At 36.0% G+C, this 26628-nt stretch overlaps 2 protein-coding genes across 3 annotated transcripts; one reads left to right on the top strand and one right to left on the bottom strand.

The window, feature by feature from the left end:
• Positions 1-5449: 5449 nt before the first annotated feature.
• Positions 5450-26248, top strand: LOC131159784 (trihelix transcription factor GT-2). Of its 2 annotated transcripts, none has more exons than XM_058114952.1 (3): positions 5450-6208; positions 10568-11396; positions 25820-26248. In XM_058114952.1, exons 1-2 carry the CDS (start codon positions 5754-5756, stop codon positions 11310-11312), a joined length of 1200 nt encoding a protein of 399 aa, XP_057970935.1. In that variant the 5' UTR covers positions 5450-5753; the 3' UTR covers positions 11313-11396; positions 25820-26248. The 2 variants fall into 2 exon arrangements, with proteins under 2 accessions (XP_057970935.1, XP_057970936.1); XM_058114953.1 differs by lacking the exon at positions 25820-26248 and adding an exon at positions 13278-13383.
• Positions 21302-21943, bottom strand: LOC131160936 (uncharacterized). Its single transcript, XM_058116808.1, has 2 exons — positions 21668-21943; positions 21302-21619 (listed from the first exon to the last, which is right to left on the bottom strand). Exons 1-2 carry the CDS (start codon positions 21941-21943, stop codon positions 21302-21304), a joined length of 594 nt encoding a protein of 197 aa, XP_057972791.1.
• Positions 26249-26628: the final 380 nt, after the last annotated feature.

The raw sequence follows: 26628 nt of genomic DNA, 5'->3' as shown, positions 1-26628 counted from the left end.
GAATTGAATTCTGAACAACAGCAACCCCCCCTTATCCTACGTGCTCATCTCTCTCGGCTCTCTCTCGCCAACATTCTCACCTCACATAACTTCTCTCTCTCTCTCTCTCTCTTTGATTTTCTCGGCTTATTGTGCACCGATCGAAGAATGGAAAATACCGCTGGGTTCTATTCTCCGCCATCGTCAATCTAATCGAAGTGGATTTTTCATAAAAGCATTGTAGGCACCACTCCTGGAGTAACGTAAACTCACTCTCTCTTTCTTTAATTTCTCTCCGGTCTTCAGTTAAATCGACGATTAGGCACTACCACGAGGTCCTAGTCTTGATCATCGTCATTTTAGTCGGAGTGGATTTTCAATTTGGGGGTCTTAGGCACCACTCCAAAGCGAGGGTGAGATTTAGGGAATTAAGAAAATTGGTTATCTTTGGGAGTTTAATTGTTTATTTGGAATTTATGTACCTAAGAAATGTTAAAATAGTATTTTATTTAGGGTTGATTTGATTGAATTAGGGTTTATGAATTCAGGGTTCGAGTGAGTGCCACAGGTATAATTTCAGGATTCCTACTGGCATAGTTTCTGAAATCAGGTAAGGGGAATAGATTAATCCAGTAATTTTGTGAATTTACTGTTTAAAATGGAAAAAATAATATGTGTAAGTATATATTTATTATGTGAATTTTAGAAAAACCAACCGTTTGAAATGTGATTTTGAGTCTAGGGTTGTGTTATTAGTTATTAGTTGCGAAAATGGAATGATGAAAGTGGGTTGGCATATTTTTAGTAAATGTATAAATATGTGTATTACTCTAAATCGTGTGGCATGAGTAAAAAGAATATATTGCGATGAATTATGATACATATATTTATGAGATGTTAGAAATACTGAAATGCATTGAGAATATTTATTATGTGTGATTGTTAAATCAGAGTTGAATGTGAATGTTAAATTTCAAGTTATGGTTTTAGAACTTCGGGGATTGTGGTTTCGTGTTATGCACAATACTATTGCGTGTGATTTCTGAAGAGCTAGTGCACTCACACGTCTTGTGGACAGTGCGGAGATAGGATAGTCGATTGTGTTGTGTAGGGTAGAGTTCCCCCTGGAGTCTAGACCGGTGTGGGAAAGCTAATTTGACTTATATACCAAAGAGGTTGTTTTTCTTTTATTTAACTCTGGTGAGTCGACCATGGTTAAGTCTAGTCTTCGAGCCGTACAACCTGTCGTGACCCTTTCCCATTTGTATCATTCACATTTCACATTTCTTTTAATTGCATTCATTTCCCTTTTCATTTCATTTCATTTTATACCCAACATCTTTCAGCTATTTTACCCAACATTTTTCAGCTGTCATACATTTACCCAGCCACTTTCAGCTGTGACACATTTACGCAGCGACTTTCAGTTGTGACACGTTTATCCAGCCACTTTCAGTTGTGACACGTTTACTTAGCCACTTTTAGCTGTGATACATTTACCTAACCACTTTCAGCTATGACACTTTTACCCAACCACTTTCAGCTGTGACACATTTACCCAGCCACTTTCAGCTGTGACACATTTACCCAGCCACTTTCAGCTATTACACATTTACCCAGCCGCTTTTAACTGTTTTACCCAGCATATTTCAGTTGTTTACATGATTGCATTTAACATACACATGCAACATTGTCCATATCATATTTTATTTTCATTGTTTTACTTATTTAGTCTGCATCTCATACATTTAATATATAATTTGCACAGATTCTCATACCACACAATTTAGCAGTAAAATTCATACATATTTATCATAAAATAAGCCAACAAACATTTAATATTTATATGCTCAAAATACATTTCATTTCTTATTTAATTCATTAGAAAATTCTTTCTACTTTCATTCGTTTATTTTCATATATACATATCTAATAAACAGCCCTAAACTCGAAAAAAAAATACAATTTAAACAGTTGGTATTTTACCCATATCGAAACATATACACGTACATATAACACAATTTATTTTTTCATTAAATTCATAAAAAATCTGATTTAATATATATTTTTTCCCTTACTTGATTTCTTGAACTACGCTAACAGGGATCCCGAAAATACCTGCGGCGCTCACCCTGACCCTGAATAAAAAATTACTAACTCCAATAAATTATTCCTGAATAAAATATTATTTAAATATTTCCTAGGGCCATAATTCTTGAATAAATAAATATACCCTTAAATTTAGCTAAATTGCCAAATTTTTCAAATCTCACTCTCGTTTTGGAGTAGGGTCTAGAAAACCCCAATTGAAAATTTATCCACGTCAAAATGACGGCAACAATGCCTAGGACCCCATGGTGGTGTCTGATCGCTGACTCAATAGTAGATTTAACTAGAAATTGAGAAATTAGGAAAAATATACTTTTTCCCAGGAGTGGTGCCTACGCCGCTTCCACGATAAATCCGCTCTAGTAGAAATGTCGGTGGCAGAGTTAGGAACCCAACGACACCTTCTGTTTCCCGATCGATTGAGTATTCGTCGAGAAATGAGGGAAGAAAGAGAGGTAGAGACGGAGGAGTGGATGGATGAGCAGGAGACAGAGAAGAAGAAAATCTGAGTGTCTGAAATCCTGAGGCCTGAACAGGTAAGGTTTGTAATTGAATTGGATTTCAAATTGAAATCCAATTCATTTAATTCTATCTTTATATTATTTTATATTATATATATATATATATATATATATATATATATATATATATACATACTTATACTTCAACAATATATATACCTTATCCTTATATATATATATATATATATATATATATATATATATATATATATACTCATCATATAATTTACTTAATTCATTCAATTTAATATTAATTAATTACTAATTATTTTAATTAATTATTTTATTTTATGTTCATGCTATTTTTTTATTTGTTTATTTAATTCCTTAATTTAATAGTGTTTAACCACTTACTTAATTAATAATTTTAATTAATATTTTTTTTTAATTTTTTTTTCCAGGTTGTTACAATTGCCGAAATTTTTACAAAAGATAGATATATCGTGGATGTATAAATTTTGTGTATGAATGTTGTGAAAAAACTTCGTCATTCCTTAACCATGAAAGTTGTGTGTGCGTGTTTTTTAAGAAGTGCAATCAGAAATGGGTATACTCGATTTTAAGAGGAGACTTTGTCGAAATTTTTATAAAAGTTAACAAAACATTCTTTTTCACACCAAAGAGAAACAACTTATTAAAGGTCAAAATTTTGGTATTTCTAACTATTATAGTGGTAAAAATGTTAGGGATATATATCATTTTATAGGCAATAACAGTTTTAAAATTTGCTTGGAATAGATCATTTTTATAACATGAAGTCAGAAAATGCATTGCCATTATGAATCTTTATACAATTCATTGTATAGGTTATAACATTATCAAGATTTGCATTCAATAGAATATTTTAGAGCATGAAGTCGCAAAATAAATTGCAGTTAATATCATATTACGTTCCAGATAGTAGTTAGCAATCATTTATGCTGAACTTAAAATGAGGTTCAACCATTAACTTCTGCTTCTTGACAACCCCCTTCGACGCTAACTAGAGGTACTACTTGAATCAATAGCTAAAGAAAATAACTACTTCTGACAAATTACTTGAGCTAAAAAAATACTCATTCTTTTTTGATATTACATGATATCAATTCAATGTGAGCCAAGTATGTTTTAAACACTATGCAATCAATGATGAATATAGAGATGCAAGTAGAGGAAATTAGGAAAGGAGAAGCCCATAATAAAGAAGCTTCAATTTAGTATTGTTAAAGGAGTCAATTTCTTATGAAATGTATTATCACTACACATACCTTCATTACATTGACATTAAGGGCCTCAAGGACCCACAACCACCCTTAAATGTCCCATAGAACACAATCTTGTGATCATCACGTGTCTAGTAGGATCACTAAGCTAATTTGTCTCTTTCAATTGACTACTTACAGAGATCATGTCATATCATCACTATAGGAAGAACAAAATTGGTCAAACAACTAGTTCATCAACATTATTTGTCAATGAAGTATTTATATTTCGTAGATTTATAGAAAACATCTAACGTGGAAAAATACTAAACACAATTTTAGTTCCGTTTTCATGCTCTAAAATCTATTACATAAGAACAAATTAATTAAGATATCATAAGAGCATGAACATGAATTGTGAATTGTAGCAATTAATGACAAACTACATGAACTAATTTATGATATTTTTTTTAAGTTCGTTTGTGTGTTTTTAAATTCACTAAAAGTAAAAAAAAGATATATATTGTTTCTAATTGCTAAACATCCTTAAAAAGTTCTATAGATATTATGGTAGCATGCAATATTTGTGAGAGTACTGAAAGCTATAACACGTACTTAAGAGAAGAGAGACCAAATCCATCAAACATGCCCTTGTGAAGACCACTAGTCTGACAGGATCCACAAATGTGACTCCCTTCTTGGCGCATAATAACATGCAACGCATTAGGGCCAACTTGACAATTACTTCCCAATTGGAAAATAAAAACTCATTCTCTATTGAATCAGAATAAATCCTGCATACGTAAAAAATAATGGTAGTAAAGTCACCGCAAAACATGCATCAACAATTCAAATACAAAAACTACTTTCATACTTACAAAGTTTTATAGTGACCTACACTCGTAATTTACCTGACTTATGATCCAAGTAAATTATTAATGAAAGTTCATTATTGAAACCTAAATTAATTATGTTGAGTTACTTCTCTCATGGTCCTAATAAGATCTTACCTCCTAATTTGAATAAAAATAGAAAAACCTTATTTTAATAAATAATTAAATATTTTTAACAAAAGGAGCAGTCACAAGGGATGGAGGACAAGAAGTCCTCCTAAATAACTGAAAATAAAAAACTTATAGACAAAGAAAAAGAGATACGCGAGAGGCTGCCAAAAAGAGCAAAACCCTCCTTATCTTAAGCAAATCAATCAGCTTACTCTTAAAAGTGCAATAAAAAATAATGAAATAAATATTGAAAATATTCATTGTTGGATCGTCACTTTGGGATAAAAGAGACATTATTTGTTGTTATTTAGTATTGAAAAAAAAAAATGCTTTTTCATCAATCGTTTTTCATTTTATACTCTTGCATAGGGCATACAAAAAGTGTTGTTTCATCAAACATTCTTTTGACTAAAAACGTAACTTGATGTAGCGTCATTAGATAGTCACTTGTCACCCGTGCTTCTCTCTTTCACAGGGAATGCAAAAAATGCTGTTTCATTCAACTTTTTTTTTTTTTAATTAAAAATACTACTTGGTATAGTGTCTTTTAATGCTCATGTATCACTCGTGTTTTTATGTCCAAATTAAAAAAATGTTGTTCATCCAATATTTTTTTTTGGCACGTTGATTTAAGAAATAATGTTCCAACTGTTTTTAAAATAATTTTTATTAAAATAATATTAAATAAGGAAAAAACTCCTATAATGGGCCTTTAAAATTTTTCCTTATATGCACTCAAGGGCAGTCTCATCAAACGGCGCCGTTATAGGAAATAAATGCAGGCCGCGACACGTAATCCCGAGGAGCAACTCAGAAAATACAAACAAATAAAGGGAAACATTTGTAAAATCGAATTGCCGACGGCCCTTTTACCCATTTACCCCCTTTTACTCACCCCATTTCACCGACCCTCTCACGCCCTTTAGGCCGCCATTTTTTTTTTACCCCATCCGCCTCCAATGGAGCTCTTCGCCGCCGACGACTTTCCCGACGAAATCGCTCCCTTCCCTGAACCCGCCGACTTGCTCTACGATCATCCGCCGGTGGCAACGGTTCATTCTTCGGAGATCAATCGTCGGGCGCAACTGCCGCCTCAGAAGCTCCGCCCTATCCGGTGCAACGGCAAGGCTCCGGCGGAATATTCCGAATCTCCAGTGAGTCTCTCAGGATCCCTACTGAACTGCCAGAGCATGGATTTAGGGTTTCTCGCTTACGACAAGCTGTCTCCAATCGACGGCGAGCCTTTCGAGTGCTCTGATTCGCTGACGTCTGAGCAGCCGAACAGCGGCGGTGTCGGCGGAAACGGGTACCTGTCTGGGGAGGTTCCGGCGGTGCCTTCTCAAGTAAAGGTGGAGGTGAATGCTGAGGATGTTAATCTGAACCCGGAGGAACTTTTATTTGAGAAAGAATCTGGGTAATGTTTTCTTTCTCGTTAATCCCTAGAAATGGTTGCCTCAGTGTCTAATTATATTGCATTTATCTTTTTTTTTTCTTTCCCGTAAAGGTCATCTAAACTTACTTTACGTCTGAACTGTAGAACTGCTCTTTAGTAATACCGCATTACTTGTGTATTTGTTGGACAGAGAGTGTGCATAAGAGATAGCTAATTATAGATGCGGACTTTTACTCTACGAAACTCCACCCAAGATGAACTCTAGATGATCTTGATCCATTTGATTTTTAACCTTTCGAATGTAAATCGTCATCGTTGGTTGTTTAGGGGTGGTTGAAATGACATTTTCTCTGAATTAGTAATTGCATGCTTTCTCTAATCCCTAGAAATTTTGTCTCAATATCTGATATTGTTGGATTAAGTACTTTTTTTTTTTTTTTAAAAAGTTGTATTATGAATCCACTCTTGTACAACTTCTATACCTTTTGCATGTATATGTGGGCACCATTCTTTTCCTTGGTTATGATATTTTCAGTTCCTTACTTTTTATCTGTAGAGGAAAAAAGAGAAAAAAAAAGAGGGGGGGGGGGGGACGTTGGCGGGAGAAAGCCCAGGACTGGAAATGATTTTGATAATATTCTGACTTCTCTTTCATGATTTGTGTAATGTATTTTTTTTTGTTACTGTATTATATTATTTTTTATTTATGCAAATAGAGTTAGATTTGAAAGCTTTTTGAACAGAGGAAAAAAGAGGAAAGGATGACAGCATTTCATAGTCTTGTTGAGTCGATGATGCATATTTTAATTACTATTTATATGACATTAATCATTTTTTTTTTAAGTAATTTGTATGGTGATTGCAGTCTTGTTGAACTTTTTACCTTTTGAATGATTGTCACGTCATTGGCTGTTAACGGGTTAAAAAATGGCATTTTTTTTTCACCAATTTTGTAATTGTATGGTTTTGATTGCCTAACTCATTTATGTGTCCTTAGACAAAGCATGCTATGCCTAGTGTAAGGAATCGTTTGGATAACATTCTGACTTCCTTTTCATGATTTGTATCTCTTCCTGTATTATTATTATTATTATTATAGGTAGCATTTGGAAACTCTCTGAACCAGAGGAAAAAAATGAGATGCTATTTTATTATATCTAGGTGTGACTTCCCAAAAAAAAAAAAGGAGGAAAGGTAAAGAAATTGCCTCCGCAAATTCTATGATACATATCATTAATCGAATGATTCTTATGTACATCAAAATTTATTTTCAACTTGCTGGATGATTTTTATTATTAGGAAATATTAGGCTATATGTTTCAAGTGATTGTTTAAGAAAGCTGGTATGACCTGTATGGACTTGAGACATTTTGGCTGCATCTTTCAATACACAATATTATGTGTATATTGTACAACAATAAGCACCTATTTTGACCCTTTTTGGAAACATTTAAGTTGAACCGATCTTAAGTTTTTCTTTCTCTTAAAAACTTCATTGCATCACTATTAAATAGGTACTTCAAGGCTAAAAAATAAAATTAAAAATATTGAAAGATTCTCTTTAGCTCCCTTTATGAAAAGTAATAATCTCTTTATTATCCTTGATATTTTATTCTATTTAGTCAAGTACTTCACGTTGAAGGAAGATTAATTGATGTTGTTAAAACCAACTTTGAACCACATAGAGGTTTTGGGGATTAGATTGTAAGTTTATCAACTAGAAATAACATTTAATTTAAATTTAAAAAGAGTGCTTACGTGCCTTCTAAAGGATTTGGGGTAGTTGATGTTAAGAAACAAAGGCCTAAGACATGATTAAGGCTGCGGAAATAAAATTATTCATGATGTTTTTTAGTAACACTTAAAATTATGTGGACCTAAACAATATTAAATGGTAGAAAAGGATTCGTATAGCTCATCCTATATAGTGGGCCTAACTCCTAAGGCATTATTGTGATGGTTGTAAAAGCTATATTGAATTAATGGTGATCTGAAGTTACTCTCCATGATGTAGAACACTCTAACAAAAATGAAAATAGACTCAGTCACACTCCATGCTTAGAGAGGTCATTTCCTTTATTTGAACATTTGACTCACAGATTTTGGATGTAGATTGGATCTAGACTGGCTAGCAGAATGAAACAAGAAAACTAAATTTTAGAGAATTAAAGAAGAAAAAAGATAGGGGAAGGATGGTTGGAATGGTTTGGGCACTTGTAGTGTGAGCGCACTTGTGGGGATTAGTAAGCCAATTAATGTTAGTGGTTTTGGAGGAGGGTAGACCTAGAATAACTTCGAATGAGATAGCCAGTTAGGATTTGACAGCCCCTCATGGTTGGAGAATATTGCTTTAAATTGTGTGGAATGGTGGAAGGGGATTCATCTAGCCGGCCCCACCTAGTGGGGCTTAAGACTTAGTTGGTGGTAGTGGTGGAGAAGAAAAAAGAATTGAGATTTAAGAGAGTTGGTGAGAGGAAGAAGGATAAAGATTTAAGAGAACTAGAGCATGAAAATGGAAAAATAAAATGCATATCAAGCTTTGGTCCATAAAGAGATGAAAACAATTAAGACCACAGACATGAATCCGCAGAACAAGTAATCGGGGAATTGACAAAATGATCTCAAAGCAATTTGAGGTTGTAGTATTTTCTGTAATAATTTTTTTTTTTCTTCCCTTTACTATTTTAAGTCATTTGCTAAAGCTTATTATTCATTTGGTCATATGGTGTTGGGCTAAAAGAGTGTTATTGAACAAAATAAAAAATTCAAGAAATATTTTTATGTTAAAATTAAGTGCCAAAAATCCCATCATCCTAAGATTTGGATGGATGAATCCGTAGGCATCTCACCATTGTAAGGTTTTGAGTGGGAGCCCAATCATTTTTTGATTTTTAGATGTTGAGAGTGAGATAGTAAAATATGAATCAGGTTTTTTAACAACATTGAATTAATTATTGCACTTTTTCTTTTAATATTTGAAAACATGGAGAATGCCAGTGAAAGACAAACTTTTATAGACTTGGGATTTGAATTTGAAAGTTGGAAGACGTCATTGGCAGGTCATTTATAATATAACAATATTTATTGAATTTCGTCAAGCGATTGAAACTGTTCAATTGCATGTATATTCAATTTTATTTTTTAGAAAAGCTCTAGGTTTGTCATACTATAGAATTTTGTTTGCAGTTTATTATTTAATGCACCAGGACAACGAGACAAATACAAAGGAGAAATGAGTATATCGCTCTAGATTTGCATCTATATAAACATTCCAAGTGAGTATTTACTTTTCAATCTTTTTGATCTCTCTCTATCTCTCCGTGTCTGTATGTGTATATGCCCCCCCGTGTGTGCATGTGGGTGCGTATTTGTGTATGGGCACACTGTCAAATAGAAAGAAGGAATGAGGATTTAACTCTTAAAATTTAATGCACATACAGGGAATGGGAATTTAACTCTTTCATGCATAAAAACATCATAAGTTATTCTTGTTAGTGTTAAATTTCTTGCCTTTTCTTTTTCAGTGTGTGGGACACTTAGAAAACACTAGGTGATGCTCAACATAATGCACAACTTGACAGCTATTTGGAAGGGAAAATTTGAAGGCAGATATGGTCTGACTATTTTCCCATCGTTGTGAAAGGGCCGTGCGGCGCTAGCTAAAGCACTCTTGTTTAACTAGCCAGCGGCCTATCGTTTACCAACATTCATCCACGAAACACTTTCATTAACATTCATTCAAATAGCAGCGAAAACATTCTTCAATTCATGAAAGTCGTGGCAAGTAAGCAGTAAACATTGAATCTACAAAATTCATTAACAACACCTCCGTTGACATCGTGTGTTTAGCGAGGGAGGCAAGTAGGCTAAACACATTGACAAAAGTTAGTGAGTTTTACAATGACCGATGAACACTCACCTTGACTCGATCCCTCATTGTGGTAATTTGAAATTGAAACCATTTTGACTATTGCTTTTTAACTTTGCAAATATGATACCCAAATATATGCTTTCGAAGTTGCCTTCCTTGACGATGCTCCTAAACAAACCCATAGTTTGATTTTAAATCATAGTATGTTATCAAATCCATTTTGGTGTTGTTTATTATATATATACTAAAGGAGAAGGCGCACTTGATGCCATGGAGTTGTGCTTTCTCATTGGTGTTTGTTGGGAATTGACTAGTACTTATGTGTTACGATAGTGTTAATTTACGCTTTATCGTGTGTTGATTTCTCATAACTCTAATAAAATGGGCTGCTAAAATTGTAGAATCAACAAGCTTGAGGGCTACGGTGCCCAATGTATGAAGACTGCAATTGCATTGGTATTCTGTATTTTTACTCAAATTAATTTAACTGATGCATGCTTTGGTTCCAGCTCATCATCAGATGATGGCAGTGATTCATTAGAGGATATTACAAAACGTGTGAATCAGAAGAGGAAAAGGAAAACAAGAAAAAAGCTTGAGCATTTTGTGGAAAATCTGATGATGAAAGTCATAGAGAAACAAGAACTGATGCATAAACAATTGATAGAGATGATAGAGACAAGGGAGAGAGAGAGAAGACTTAGAGAAGAATCATGGATGCAGCAGGAGATGGAAAGGGCAAAGAGGGATGAGGAGATTAGAGCTCAGGAGAGATCTCGTAGCCTAGCTCTGATTTCCTTCATCCAGAAAACATTGGGCCATGAAATTCAAATCCCAGAGTCATTGGAAACTTCACAAGCAGAAGAAGTTAGTAAGGGTGAAATTGATAGCCAGAAGGGTTTCAAGTTTGATCCAAGCAATAGGAGGTGGCCTAAATCTGAAGTACAAGCCCTCATAACACTTAGAACTGCTTTGGATGAGAAGTTTCGTGGTCCAGGTGCTAAAGGTCCTTTTTGGGAAGAAATATCTGCTGGATTGCTTAGTATGGGTTATTGTCGGAGTGCAAAAAAGTGTAGGGAGAAGTGGGAGAACATCAACAAGTACTTCAGAAGATCAATAACCAGTGGAAAGAAGCACATTGAAAATGTCAAGACTCAGCCATACTTCAATGAATTGGACATCCTGTACAAAAATGGACTCATCAATTCAGAAAATGCCTCTAAGAGTACAAACAGCGATAGGGGAAAGGAGTAAACGGCCACAAACTTCGTATCAGTTTTTTGCCTCAACATCATTGAACTAAACAAGGCTTGTGACAAAATGAACAGAACTACCCAGGTTTGAAATGCTTCATACCTTGATCTGGTTTTTAATTGGGTTGTTCTGTCACCCCCGGATCATCTTGTATCATGGTCTGTTTGGGAGGTTTTTGTTTAATCATTTTTCCAACTTGAAAAAAAAAAAAAAAACAGATGTTCTGAGTCCAGCCAGATGTGCTGCCTTCAAGATTAGTTCTATTATATTGTTTTTCTTTCTTATTTCTCATGTTTAATTATTTTATACCTGCTGTTGATGAATTTGATTAAGAGCACACTGGCTTAATGGGTATCAACTTATGGAAAGAAGGATTAGGATAGTTATAGGGAAGAAAAGAGGGATATATGGTATGAATAACTGTTCCTGAAATGAATCTAATTTGTTCAATAATTGGGTTCAAAAGTTTGTAATGGAAGTTACTTTCAACCATATGATTGTACACTTGCTCTATAAAATATCACGTGTTATTGCTGAATAAATTGATCAGTTGAAGGTTAATTAGATGGCCCCTTTCCTTTCATTGGCACAGGCACCAAATAGAAGGTTGTGTTCATTCATCTGACTATACATTGTCATCATCATGGCAAGTTGTCAATTTGGACACTTCATGGGCTTGATTACTCGTGGGATCAAAACCATATTAGAGTGGATGCTTGCGGTGAGTTGTTGTGTTAGGTGTCCTCAAAAGTATCTGTTTAATTTTCCGTCAGTTTTTTGCTTTTGTAAAAAAAAAAAAAAGGCTTATTTGGAGAGTATTTATCGGATCAGGTCTTCATATGACAAATCTTTTTTCAAAAAACCTGGAATTGATTCTTAGAAGGTATTCTACAATTCCATTGCATTCACAAGTATATCCATGCTTGGACAACAGTGAAGTAATGTTGAATACATGCATCATGTGCATGCACACGTATACATACATATACATATGTATATATGGGTAGTTCTTAGCAGGCTTTTAAAACCCATAGCAATGGTCTATGAATGGTAGTGTTGTTTCTCATCACCAGACGAACAGAACAAGAAAGAGGGTGTAGGAGAAGGTGGAGAGGGGGATGAGAGAGAATTAAAGAGCCAGTTTTTGGGGAGGCTCTGGCTCCATGTAGTATGTAAGGTTGTAAACACCGCTATAGATGATGTCAACAGTAAGCTCAACAGAAATAGAGAATACCATTTTCTGTGTTCACCACTCATCCCTCTTGCTATGTATATATGTGTATATATGATCCTGTTTATATTATATATATATATATATATATATATAGAGAGAGAGAGAGAGAGAGAGAGAGAGAGAGAGAGAGAGAGAGAGAGAGAGAGAGAACAACAGATTGAATCTTTGGTGACAACACTTATCCACAATTGTAAAATGTTGTGGCTAAAAGCATTGCTTTTTGCTGCAATAAATATTGTCATTGGTTACGCCTTTTCTTTAGGGACAACCTTTATTTGTTGTGACTGAAGTATTAAAAATGGTTTGTTTTTAGCCGCGAAGAAAGTTGCTGTCGCTAAATGTATATTTGGTTTTGGCTAAAAGGACTAAAAAAGTCCCGCCCTCGCTCTTCTTCATTTTGTGCATCCAATTAGGTCTAAACAAAGTAATCCCTCCACATCCTGAAATCCCTAACATGTTGCTCCTCTCAATGCTTATGCTCCTCTATCTTCTTGTGGCTGTGAATATAACACTAAGAAGGTTCTTCTCTCTCTCTCTCTCTCTCTCTCTCTCTCTCTCTCTCTCTCTCTCTACATATATATATATATATATATATTTGGATTTTATGTATTTGGTTGTTTTTAAATTCCCTAATTTGTATTTTCTTGAATTTCTATCCAAATGGATCTAAGAAATTCATGGTTGGTGTTGCTCGCCCACCTATCCCTAATACCTTTTCTATTTCTATTTAGGGTTCCAACTTCAAACCTGACTCCCACATTCTTCCCATCACATCCAATGTGCACCTAAGGCACCAGCAGTGGTTGCAGTACTATCTTATTCATTCTTTACCCCAATGCCATGGATGAGGATAGGGCAATGTCTGCTTGGGTCACCAGCTGCTGTTCTCACTTTGACTTCCATAATTCTTCAGGCTCTCTCATCTGCATTCAAGGTTTTATTTTTTAGCTTTTGATTGTTTTCTTCTTGTTATTTTGTGGAGATTCATTCCAAATTCATGGCCTCTTCAGTTACATTTGTTCTTAATGCTCTAGAAATTTTGTGTCGTATCTTCAAGTGCATTTGTGTGTCTAATGCTTTGATTAGTATGTATATTTATGGTTTACATAAACCATGGGGTTTGTATGAAGGAATTAATTGAGAAAGTTGTGGAAACTATTCAAAATTCAATTCCAAAATTTGAATGGGATTTTGAAGGGATTAATTATTTTGATAATGGTCCATTCACTGTTCAGAACCTATTTGCATTGAATTTGGATGCATTGAATTTTTGTTATGATGAATGAACCCTTAAATGGATGGAAGCATGGCCCTCTTTCAATATGGCCATATGGGTTGGTTGTGTCTTGATTTCCACATTTTAGAAAACTAGCCATATAGAGCATAATTAGTAGCATATATTTTGGTTTAAAAAATGTGGAAATTTTCTTGAGAAATGGAGTTTCACAAAATGAGACGGAAGTGTTTTTTTAATTTTTAGATTTGTCTCAAAGAACTTGTTTATATTTCCTATTATTAGCCTACTTCCGTTGTTGCAAAGTCATTCAGCATTTGAAGATTTTAGGGTTTCTTTTGAGAATGGGTAGAAGTATGTTTTTATTTATTTTTTGTTTTCTCATGTTTTTTAGTGTGAAGGAATTCTTTGGAGCTCCTTAACATGTAGATTGGTTTCCCTGAGTGATAAAAATCCTGCATTCTTGGTTTTGCACTTCTTTTCTTACAAAAAGTGCAACCTCAATCTTGTAACTTTGAATGACGAGTAACAAAAAGTGTATGATTTTGAGACTTCTAGAAATGCAGTCAAACATTATCAATTTGAGTACTAAAATGACATATTGTGTGTTTCTTGACTTAAAAATTCCTATTTATATTCAATGAAAATTATTTTACACATTTATATAAAACAAGATAAAATAAGTTCTCTTGACTACAAATGAGGGAGCACAAGACCTTTGGAGGGTTCAACAGTCCACAATGTTAACTAGGAGAGAAGTTGCCTTATGAAGAGATTCTGGAAGCAGAGTTGCTGAAAAGAAACTCTTTGCGGTGACCATTTGTTCAGGACTATAGGCTACTTTGGTTACTGCCTCACAATTTTGGACCCTTTTGCTCACCAAATTGGGGTATCCTTTCTCAACATAACAGGAAGACCGGAGGTAGAATTCTTCCCAGAGCCCAGAGGCAAGAGGCAAGGACAGTGCCATAGTCATTTCTTGCTAGTGAAGCCGAAGCCAAAGACAAAGAAAAAATTGTCGCCTTCTATGTCATCTGACTTCTGAGCCACATTAAATGATTTTTATTTAATCCCTACTTGTTGATCTCTATGTGACGCCCCGATTTTCATACCATTTTTTTTTTTAATTTACATCCATAAACAATAAATATTCAAATCACACATCGGTCACGTCAAAAACTCTGATACCGTATTAGCATGACCCGACCCAAAGTGGGATATTGGATAATCAGTCAAACTTATATAACAATCCTATCAGCAGAAGTCAATATATGAAAATCATCTAGAATACAAATAACCAAAGTACTATACATCCATATATATAATCACATATCCAATACATTCCCAAAATCTATCAAAACTCTAGGGGAATCCTCCATCCCTAGCTTAAAACACTCACCCTGTCTAATCAGGATATCAACTTCCCTTTATCTTGGAGCTTTATCTCCAGGCCTGTCACGGTTCCTTGAAATATTTAGATAATTGGGTGAGACGTGAATCTCAGTAAGACGAAATAAATTATTTACAGTGTGTGGCAGTATGAGTTTCATTATATCATAATATACATATACATTTCAGTGATAATACCATCTGAGAAAATTACACCAATCGTTCTCATAATCATATAGATATAAAATACAAGGTTTTATAAGCTTTATTCCCATCTTTCATCTCATTCACATGTAATCTATATTTACCAGTGAAAGTTCCTGAGGATAGGGGAGATTTCACGCCCATACATGTAGCTCCCCTCTGCTCTTATATCGTTTGTAATCCTGCCCGATTAACTCGAGTACAACTAAAACTGATACTTATCAGGGCACTCACCTTATTCAGCAAGCTCTCAGGTGGAGAGTTTTACTTCACCTTATTTATCTATGTTATTAAACTCACACTCTTTCTTTTTTACTTTTAATTTCATTTCATCATCTAGCACATGAGTGTCTTCAGTAAACATCCATGTTTATAACTCATGGTTGCCCTGAGAATATTCTTTCTACGCCATGCTTCACCTCATGGTTGAGGTTATGCTACTCTGAAGATATTCTTCACGTCATGCTTCACCCCATGGTCGAGGTTATACTGCCCTGAAAATATTTTTTTACGCCATGCTTCACCCCATGGTTGAGGTTATACTACCCTAAAAACATTCTCCGCATTTCATCATTCACATTTCACATTTCTGTATTCACAATTCATTATTCATACTGCATTATTCACAATCATGAATTACCATTCATCATTCACATTGCATTATTCACATTGTAATGTTAACATTTCAGTATTCTCATTTCAGTTTTCACAATTCAGTATTCCCATCTTAATATCCACATTTCAAGATTTACATTGCATAATTCACATTGCAATATTTTCATTTTTAGCATTCGCAATTCATCTCATCGTATTACTGATATTTTCATCATTTCAATACACATTTCGTCTCCTAATAACATATATATATCTCATTTCACGTTATTCAACATTTCTCAATAAAGCATTTGCATTTTTCATATTTCATCATTTCTCAGAAGATACTCTTCAGTACATCTCACTTTTCAATGTTTCTGAATAAACCATTCTCATATTATCCGAGTTTAGTATATAAAACATAACTGGTTTCCATTATTTCCATTTCTGCATGAAGCCTTTCAATAAATATATATATATATATATCATAGGCTTATTATTCTCAGTGCAAAACACACACTCAAAATGCCATACTCACATTTTCACATATTAATTCAATCGATAATTTTCAAAATAGCTGTTATAATTTATTCCTTTCACCTGACTTCCTGAGAGGCTCGTAAACACCCAAATCCTATGCCCGCGGCGTCCGAAACTCAAAACCCTAAAAATCACATATTTCCCAAGTTAAACAACTCATTTCCCAAAACAATTTTCGTCTAACACTTCCTAGGTTTCGAATACTCTAAATAGCCTATTAAACATTAAAATACTTCACTTACCCTGATTTTGAGATGGTGTCCCGTAACTCCAAACTGAAAATCTACTCTGGCTAAGTTGTAGAGAATCTCCCCACGAACTTCGTGGCGGTTCCCAATCGTCAATCCGAGCTATAACGAAGCCGGAATCGAAGAGAGAGAGAGAACCGTAGGTTAGAGAGAGAAAGTGAGAGAGAGATAATATCTCTATGAAAATGATGGAAAAACTATTTATAGGCCGATGTTCGTCGACGAGTTCAAGTGATTCGTCGACGAACCCATGAAGGCACTTCGTCGACGAGGAGGCTAGTTTGTCGACGAGTTTGAAATTCCCTAAAATCCTCAAACTCTTGATATCTTCTCGTCGACGAGACATGTGTACTTCGTCGACGAGTTCTATAGGGACATTCGTCGAAGAAGACCCTGGGTTCGTCGACGAATTCCCGCCGTTTACCCCTTTTAAAATTTCTTGCCCTCTCTCCTTTATTATTATTATTATTATTATTCATGAATAAAATTTTCAGGTCTCTACATTCTCCTCTCCTCATAAAATTTCATCCTCAAAATTGTTATTCACTATCTTTCACCCTTACAGAAAACATCCCAATTTTATTAATTACCTTCACTTATGACGGAGGAATACCGTGGTTACATTTGCGGTCCTAGGAGATTAAAATGACCCAAAATAAAATTCTTCCAAAATCATTCATAAACAAAATTAAAACACTACCTATCCTATACTACACTATTCAAATAAAAAATACATACCTTCAACCTTGAGTCCCACTAAACAGGTGTGGGTATCTCAGGCGCATCTGTTCCTCTAATTCCCAGGAAGTTTCCTCTACTGCATGACTATGCCATAACACTTTTACTAGTGGAATCCTCTTTGTACGCAACTCTTGTTCCTTCCAGTCTAAAATTTGTACTGACATCTCTTCATAAGATAATGTATCATCGAACTCTAGTGCTTCATGACTAATCACATGGGAGGAATCTGAGAAGTATTTCCTCAACATGGAAACATGAAATATGTTGTGGGTTCTAGTCAAAACCGGCGGTAATGCCAACTTGTAGGTAACTGGACTCACTTTTTCTAAAATCTCAAATGATCCAATATATCTAGGGCTTAGCTTACCCTTCCTCCTAAATCTCATAACTCCTTTCAACGGTGTCACCTTCAGAAACACATGATCCCTTGCGTCAAACTCTAACTCTCGTCGGTGAGTATCTGTATAACTCTTCTACCGATTCTGTGTTATTCTAATCCTGTCTATGATGAGTCTGACTTTATCATAAGTCTGCCATATCAGCTCTAACCATAATATCTGTCTTTTCCCAATCTCATCCCAATATAACGGGGATCGACACCTCTTGCCGTATAGCGCCTCATATGGTGCCATCCAAATGCTAACCTGATAGTTGTTATTGTATACAAATTCAACCAATGGCAAAAACTTTATCCAACTACCTCCGAAGTCCAGCACACAAACTTGCAGCATATCCTTCAATATTTATATCATTCTCTCCGTCTAGCCATCTGTCTGAAGAGGAAATGCTGTGCTGAACGATAACTGAGAACCCATGACCTTCTGCAAACTCCTCCAAAACTGATATGTAAACCATGAATCTCGGTCCGAAACTATGGACACTGACACGCCATGCATTCTGACTATCTCCTGTTTATACAACTCTGCCAGTCTAGTTAAGTAGTAGTTAACTCTGATAGGTAGAAAATGGGTAGTCTTCGTAAGTTGGTCTACAATTACCCAAATGATGCCCTGTCCATGTAATACCGGTGGTAATCCTGTAACAAAATCCATCGTTATATGTTACCACTTCCACTTAGGAATGTGAAGTGGCTGTAATGATCCCGCCGGTTTCTGATGCTCAGCTTTTACCTATTGGCATGTTAAACGCTGATTCACAAACTCGGCAATCTCTTTTTTCATACCGCTCCACCAAAGAGACTCTCGAAGATCCTTATACATTTTAGTACTATCAGGATGTGCCATATATAAGGATTGGTGCGCTTCCTCCAGAATCACTTTCTTAATCTCAAGGTTGGTAGGTACACACAGTCTGGTATGGAATCTCAAGACTCCATCATCTGAGATGCTAAAATCTGCCTCCTAACCATCTTGTACTTTTCCCATAAGCTCTACTAACTCCGCATCACCCTTTTGAGCTGTTTTTATTTTTTCTTGTAAAGTCGGTTGCAATACAAGATTGACAATAAATGCCTGATGATCGCCCTCTACAAGTTCCACCCCAAGCATTTCCAAATCCATCTGAATCAGATGCTGCATCACCACTACAAATACTGATGCTCCCACTGATTTTCGATTCAAAGCATCAACTACCACATTAGCCTTTCCCAGGTGGTAATTGATGGTGCAGTCATAATCTTTTATCAGTTCTAACCATTTCCTCAGCCTCATGTTTAATTCTTTCTGCGTGAAGAAATACTTCAGGCTCTTGTAATTGGTAAAAATTTCACACCTACCCTCATAGAGATAATGTCTCCAAATCTTTAATGCATAGACCACTGCTGCCAACTCTAAATCATGGGTAGGGTAATTCTTCTCATATTCTTTCAATTGTAGTGAGACATGCTATAACTCTCCCCTACTGTATCAGAACACAACCGAGTCCTTTAAGTGACGCATCACTGTAAATTACGAAACTCTCTTCACCCGAAGGAATCGTCAACACCGGTGCAGTGATGAGCCGTTGCTTCAACTCTTGGAATCTCCACTCACATTTATCGGTCCACTCGAATTTCACACCTTTCTTGATCAATTTAGTCAACAGACTTGACAATTTAGAAAAACCCTCAACAAACCTGCGGTAGTACCCAGCCAATCTCAGGAAACTTTTGATTTCCTGCACATTCTTTGGTTGCACCCAATCTACTACCGCCTCAATGTTGCTCGGATCTATTGAAATACCATCCTTGGATACCACGTGTCAAAGGAAGGTAACCTGTTCTAGCCAGAACTCACACTTCTTGAGTTTTGCATACAGTTTCCTTTCCCTCAGCACCTGAAACACTATTCTCAAATGTTCCTCGTGCTCCTCTGGGCTCTTTGAATAAACCAGTATATCGTCGATAAACACCACCACAAATTGATCTAAATACTGGTGAAAGATCCTGTTCATCAGATCTAAAACACTACAGGAGCATTGTCAGTCTAAACGGCGTAACCAAGAATTCGTAGTGGCCATATCGAGACCTGAATGTCGTTTTTAAAACATCATATGCTCTAACTTTCACCTGATGGTATCCAGACCGTAGATTTATTTTCGAGAAAATCTGTCCCTTGTAGCTGGTCAAACAAATCATTGATGTGGGGAAGCGGGTATTTATTCTTGATAGTCACTTTATTAATTTTTCGATAGTCGATGCGCATCCTCATCGACTCGTCCTTCACAAACAAAACCGGCGCTCCCTAGGGCGACACGTTGGGTCGAATAAATCCCTTATCTAATAGTTCCTACAACTGTTCTTTTAATTCTTTCAATTCTGCCGGTGTCATTTTATACGGAGCTTTCAAAATCGGTGCTGTTCTCAGAATTATATCAAAAACAGACTCGACCTCACGATCAGGAAGTAGTTCTGGCAATTCCTCGGGAGATACATCTGAAAATCCCTTACTATCGAGATATCTTTTAATCTCAACTCCCCTTCTGATACTTCCTTCACATAAGTCAAATATCCCTGACAGCCTTCTAGCAACAACCTGCTTGGTTGAATGGCGGATAACAACTGTGATGGGGTGTGCACACACAATCCCAAAAATCTGTACTCCTGTTCTTTTGGAGGTCTGAACGCTACCTCTCTCTTATGGCAGTCAATACTGGCATAGTGGGCAGCTAGCCAGTCCATCTCCATAATTATCTTGAACCCATGCATATCTAAAGCCACCAGATTAACTGGTAAAGACCTCTCCTGAATATAAACTGGATAGTTCTTGAGTACCTTCTTACATATCCCTATAGCCCTTGTCGGCGTAGCCACTGACAAACTGACATCTAACGGCTGATTTTTTAACCCACAAAATTCAACAAATTCTTAGGCGATAAAAGAATGAATCACCCCTAAATCAAACAAAGTAGTTGCTTTATATGACAGTATTGAAACAGTACTTTTCACGACGTCTCCTACTACCTCAGCATCCCACGGTGTTGGCACATAAACTCATGCCATGGCGGTATTCCTCTGTTGTCTACCTTGAGGTGCTTGGTGACCTCCTCTGTATGGTCTAAGAACAGACGCAACAGCTGGCGGTGCTCGGCAATCTCTCACCATATGTCCAGGCTGATGGCATCGATAACAAACAATCTCCTTAACCTGACACTCCCCAAGGTGTCTCTTGTAGCATATGGGACAAAGTGGGGCATTTGTCTGTCCTATACTGCCCGATCTCGCCCTCCTTGTCTCCGTACCCCTCTGTAATCTTGCCTCCTCCATGGCTTTCGGCTGGACCTTGCCTAAAAATATGGAGGCACGGGTCTCTTTCCCTGGCTCTGCACTGCAGTGCTTATCTGTAGGCCACTTTCAATCACTGCAGCTCTATGCACTACCTCTGCAAAAAGTCTGGGCCCAGAAGCCTATGACCTGCTCAAACAAGCTCTGTCTCAGGCCCTCCTCGAACTTCCTCGCCATCTTCTCCTCATCTGGCACCAAATATGTGGCAAACCGGGATAGTTCGATGAATCTAGCTACATATTTTTGTACTGTTATCGACCCTTGCGTCAAGTGCAAGAACTCTGCTGCCTTCGCACTTTTAACAGTAGTGGGGGAGTATTTCTCGAAAAAGATCTCCCTGAAGCGGCTCCATGTCACCGCTACAGGTTTAGGTCTCTGCTCTTTTAGTAGTCTCGCTAATCTCTACCAACGTTTAGCTTCCCTAATCAATTTGAATGTCGCAAACAGTACCGTCTGCTCATATGTACATGGGAGGACTGCTAACATATCCTCCATATCCTGGACCCAGTTTTCAGCTACCAGTGAGTTAGCCCCTCCAGCAAACGACGGGGGTTTCATATGCGTGAACTGCTCAATTGTGCAGCTCCGCTCTTCTAAACTCCTAGCCATCTTTGCCATCACCTGCTGGGTGACGCTACGTAGCACTGCATCAGGGTCTCCGCCACCTATACTGGAAGGTCTTGCATTGTCACCTCTAGCTTGTGCATTACTACTCCTTGGGTCCATCCTGAAAATAGTATAAAACAGTTTTAGAATTTTATCACCTCAACATTACTAATACACTCAACAAACTAGATCCTAATTCAAGATTCAGTCCTACCACTCATAAACAAGAACCGGCGATAGTATCCATGGTTTTCCTAAAACCGTCACCACAGGAAAATCATAAAAACAACCACCTGCCTCCAGGTCGTAAGATAGAACCCTAAATTCTCAATCTCATCCTCTAACAATAACTAACTCATATCTCAATCTATTTATCCATTATTCTCATCAAAATCTATTCCTATACTTTGGTATTGTATTCCGTTGTTTACTAAAGTTTGCAGAACTCAGTAACCTAGGCTCTGATACCAAACTGTGACACCTCGATTTTCATACCATTTTTTTTTTTATTTACATCCATAAACAATAAATATTCAAATTACACATCAGCCACGTTAGAAACTCTGATACCGTATTAGCATCACCCGAATCGAAGTGGGATACCGGTTAATCAATCAAACTTATATAACAATCCTATTAGCGGAAGTCAATATATGCAAATCATTCAGAGTACAAATAACCCGAGTACTATACATCCATATATATAATCACATATCCAACACATTCGCAAAATCAATCAAAACTCTAGGGGAATCCTCCATCCCTAGCTCAAAACACTTACCCTGTCTAATCATGGTATCAGCTCCCCTCTATCTCGGAGCTCTATCTCCAGACCTGTCATGATTCCCTGAAATATTTAGATAATTGGGTGAAACACATCTCAGTAAGATGGAATAAATTATTTATAGTGTCTGACAGTATGGGTTTCATTATATCATAATATACATATACATTTCAGTGATAATACCATCTGAGAAAATACACCAATCATTCTCATAATCATATAGATATAAAACACAAGGTTTTATAAGCTTTATTTTCATCTTTCATCTCATTCACATGTAACTCATATTTACTAGCGAAAGTTCCCGAGAATAGGGGAGATTACACGCCCATACATGTAGATCTCCTCTGTTTTGATATCGTTTGTAACTCTGCCCGATTATCTCGGGTACAACTACAACTGATACTTTTCAGGGCACTCACCTTACTCAGCAAGCCCTCAGGCGGAGAATTTTACTTCGCCTTATTTATCTATGTTATTAAACTCACGCTCTTTCTTTTTACTTTCAATTTTATTTCATTATCTAGCACATGAGTAATGGATGTCCTGAGAATATTCTTTCTATGCCATGCTTCACCCCATGGTCGAGGTTATGTTACTCTGAAGATATTCTTCACGTCATGCTTCACCCCATGGTCGAGGTTATACTGCCCTGAAAATATTTTTCCACGCCATGCTTCACCCCATGGTCGAGATTATACTGTCATGAAAATATTCACCACCCCATGGTTGAGGTTATACTACCTTGAAAACATTCTTCATATTTCATCATTCACATTTCACATTTTTGTATTCACAGTTCCTTATTCATATTGCATTATTCACAATCACCGTTCATCATTCACATTGCATTATTCACATTGCAATGTTCACATTTCAGTATTCTCATTTTAATTTTCACAATTCAATTTTCCTATCTCAATATTCACATTTCAAGATTTGCATTGCAGAGTTCACATTGCAATATTTTCATTTTTAGCATTCGCAATTCATCTCATCGTATTACTGATATTTTCATCATTTTAATACACATTTCATCTCATAATAACAACATTTCTCAATAAAGCATTTCCATATTTCATATTTCATTATTTCTTAGAAGATACTCTACAGTACATCGCACTTTTCAATGTTTCTCAATAAACCATTCTCATATTATCGCAGTTTAGTATATAAAACATAACTGTTTTCCATTATTTCCATTTCTACATAAAGCCTTTCAATAAATAAATATATATATATATATATATATATATATCATAGACTTATTATTCTCAGTGCAAAACACACACTCAATTTTAAACATATTTCCAAAACAATCATATGCCACACGAATTTTATCTGATATTCTTAAGATAATAATTCTAGGCAAAATATCATACTCACATTTTTACATATTAATTCAACCGATAATTTTCAAAATACCCGTTATAATTTATTCCCTTTACCTGACTTACTGAATGGCTTGTAAACACCCAAATCCTACTCCTGCGGCGTCCGAAACTTAAAATCCTAAAAATCACATTTTCCCCAAGTTAAACAACTTATTTCCCAAAACAACTTTCTTTTAACACTTCCTAGGTTTCGAATACTCCAAATAGCCTATTAAACATTAAAATACTTCACTTACCCTGATTTTGGGATGGTGCCCTGGAACTCCAAATTGAAAATTTACTCCGACTAAGTTGTAGAGAATCTCCCCACGAATTTCGTGGCAGTTCCCGATCGTCTCTGAGCTATAACGAAGCTGGAATCGAAGAGAGAGAGAGAGAATCGTAGGTTAGAGAGAGAAAGTAAGAGAGAAAATATCTCACTGAAAATGACGGAAAAGCTATTTATAGGCCGGCGTCCGTCAACGAGTTCAAGTGATTCATTGACGAACTCATGAAGACACTTCGTCGATGAGGAGGCTAGTTCGTTGACAAACCTAAATTCCCTGAAATCCCCAAACTCTCGGTATCTTCTCGTCGACGAGACACGTGTACTTCGTCGACGATTTCTATAGGGACATTTGTGGACGAAGACCCTAGGTTCGTCGACGAATCCCTGTTGTTTTTCCCCCTTTTAAGATTTCTTCCCCTTTCTCTCTCCTTTATTATTATTATTATTATTATTATTTTTTTTTTTTCATGAATAAATTTTCCGGGTCTCTACATAAGTATCTATCTCAATTCCTACGTAATTTCATTCTCATAATCATCTGAGGAAATGCACGTAGCTGGAGGATTTACAGCATAAATATATCTTGAGTTGGATTGTCCATAATTGCAGCTCTCTCATCCCTCTCCAAAACTGATTGATCCAAAGGTTCATGTGCTGCATTGGACTGGATTTATTAGACTCTTGTGAGCTCAGTTCAGGTCCATCTCGCTGAGCTCTAGTATCAGTATAATGCATGCCATCAGATTGGCTTGAGGCAGCTGGAGCACCTTCTCTAACACAGTTCTGAATTCTGATCTGTGAACTTCATATATCAAATCAGTCGTACTACAGCATCTCCATGTCTTGAACTTTGAAGAACTTGCAGGTTCCTAGCACTTGGATTATTTTATGACGCATGATGCGGGGAAATACTTGAAGCACAGTTTTAACAGAAACTTGCGTTTGAGTTATGCAAAGTGCAAACTTCGTCAATACTCGCTCCCTTTTTCCACTCCAATACCAAAATCGCAATCTCACCATCAAGCATGTCCATATTTTAGTTACATCTTAATCAAATTTTAACAAAAGTGGCAAGGTAGCAAGCAGAGTGTGCCTTGTCCCTGTGGTTAGTTGAGCTAGCTAGTCCTTTAATAAATTTTTCACTTTCCTATCAGTGTTGGTTTCTGTTATGTTGTTCATTCAGTTCCTCCGAATATTTGTTCTTCAATGAACCATCACAATTTCCACTGGTTCTAGTCATCAAGTGACTAACAATTGCACTTCAGCCAATCCTTTGTTTTGCATTCACATAGAAACCGCACCTTTTTTCTTTTTTCTTTTTTTCCATTGCTGTTATAATTCTGTGGGGTGTTACTTGAAATTTAAATTTAGACAATGCTTGCAAATTAAGGATGAAATTTGCCAATTATTGTCATGAACATTTGATTAATTTGCAAGGACTTTCTTTGAAAGGGCAGAATTTTCATTTTAACTCATCTTGAGCTAATATTTTTCCATGGTCTCACATGCCTTTTTTATTTCTTTTGTAATACTTGTTTCATTTGTTGCAGCTATATTATATTGCGGGATTTTCAATATTGGAGTGACGATTATAGTATGCCTGATGTTTGGTAATTCATTCAAATCCTAGTTCACTTTGAGGATGCCCAAACAAGGCAGCTTCTTTCACAACAGTATGAAAAGAGAGTAATCCACTTCCTATTTGCTGTCTTTGTCTAGACCTTTACAGAAGTCAAAAGCTTGGCACCTTGTGTGTCCAATGATCTCTTGCTTGTGATTATTATTTACAATAAAATCTCTTAGTAGATTTTTAACTTGCTAGAGCATACTTGTTCCAACAGATACCTGAATGTTGAAATGCTTAATGTTCATTTTTTATTACCCTGTTTTGGTCTATGGGTTTTGTATGCTTAGAATTGAAAGGAACTTGATAAAATTAGTGAGCAATAAATGGGACCATGACTCATCCTCACCGGAGACCTCTGAAAGTTAGTGACTGAAATTGAGAGGCAAATTTATTTCAAAAAGGAATTTGATGAAATTAAAATTTTTTTGTCCTTGTTCTTGATGTCACCTCTTCTGAAATATTCATATGCTTTTGATTTGCACTTGTTATGGAACCTGAAGGGATCGGAGGACAAAATCTGTTCATTGAAAAGAATGTTGAAGTTTGGTTCAAAACATGCCTTATATATCATTATATTCTGAATGATTTGGAAGCGTATGACTGTACACATGCTAATGTTAATGAACTAAGAAATTGAATAAAAAAAGAAAGGTACTTGATGAAATTAAATTTGTCACTGTTCTTGATGTCACCTCTTCTGAAATATTCACATGCTTGTGAGTTGCACTTGTT

The sequence above is a fragment of the Malania oleifera genome, chromosome 7, assembly GCF_029873635.1.
Source record: "Malania oleifera isolate guangnan ecotype guangnan chromosome 7, ASM2987363v1, whole genome shotgun sequence".
Taxonomy (NCBI): Eukaryota; Viridiplantae; Streptophyta; class Magnoliopsida; order Santalales; family Ximeniaceae; genus Malania; species Malania oleifera.
The sequence above is the reverse complement of the archived record's forward strand: the minus strand, read 5'-3'. Positions and strand labels throughout refer to the sequence as shown.

Bases quoted from the DNA above. Each gene is read 5' to 3' on its own strand.
- LOC131159784 (XM_058114952.1), top strand. From the start codon at position 5,754: ATGGAGCTCTTCGCCGCCGACGACTTTCCCGACGAAATCGCTCCCTTC. The intron at 6,209-10,567 runs GTAATGTTTTCT...CTTTGGTTCCAG, and splicing joins TTATTTGAGAAAGAATCTGG to CTCATCATCAGATGATGGCA.
- LOC131160936 (XM_058116808.1), bottom strand. From the start codon at position 21,943: ATGGACCCAAGGAGTAGTAATGCACAAGCTAGAGGTGACAATGCAAGA. The intron at 21,620-21,667 runs GTACTGTTTGCG...AAACGTTGGTAG, and splicing joins CATGTACATATGAGCAGACG to AGATTAGCGAGACTACTAAA.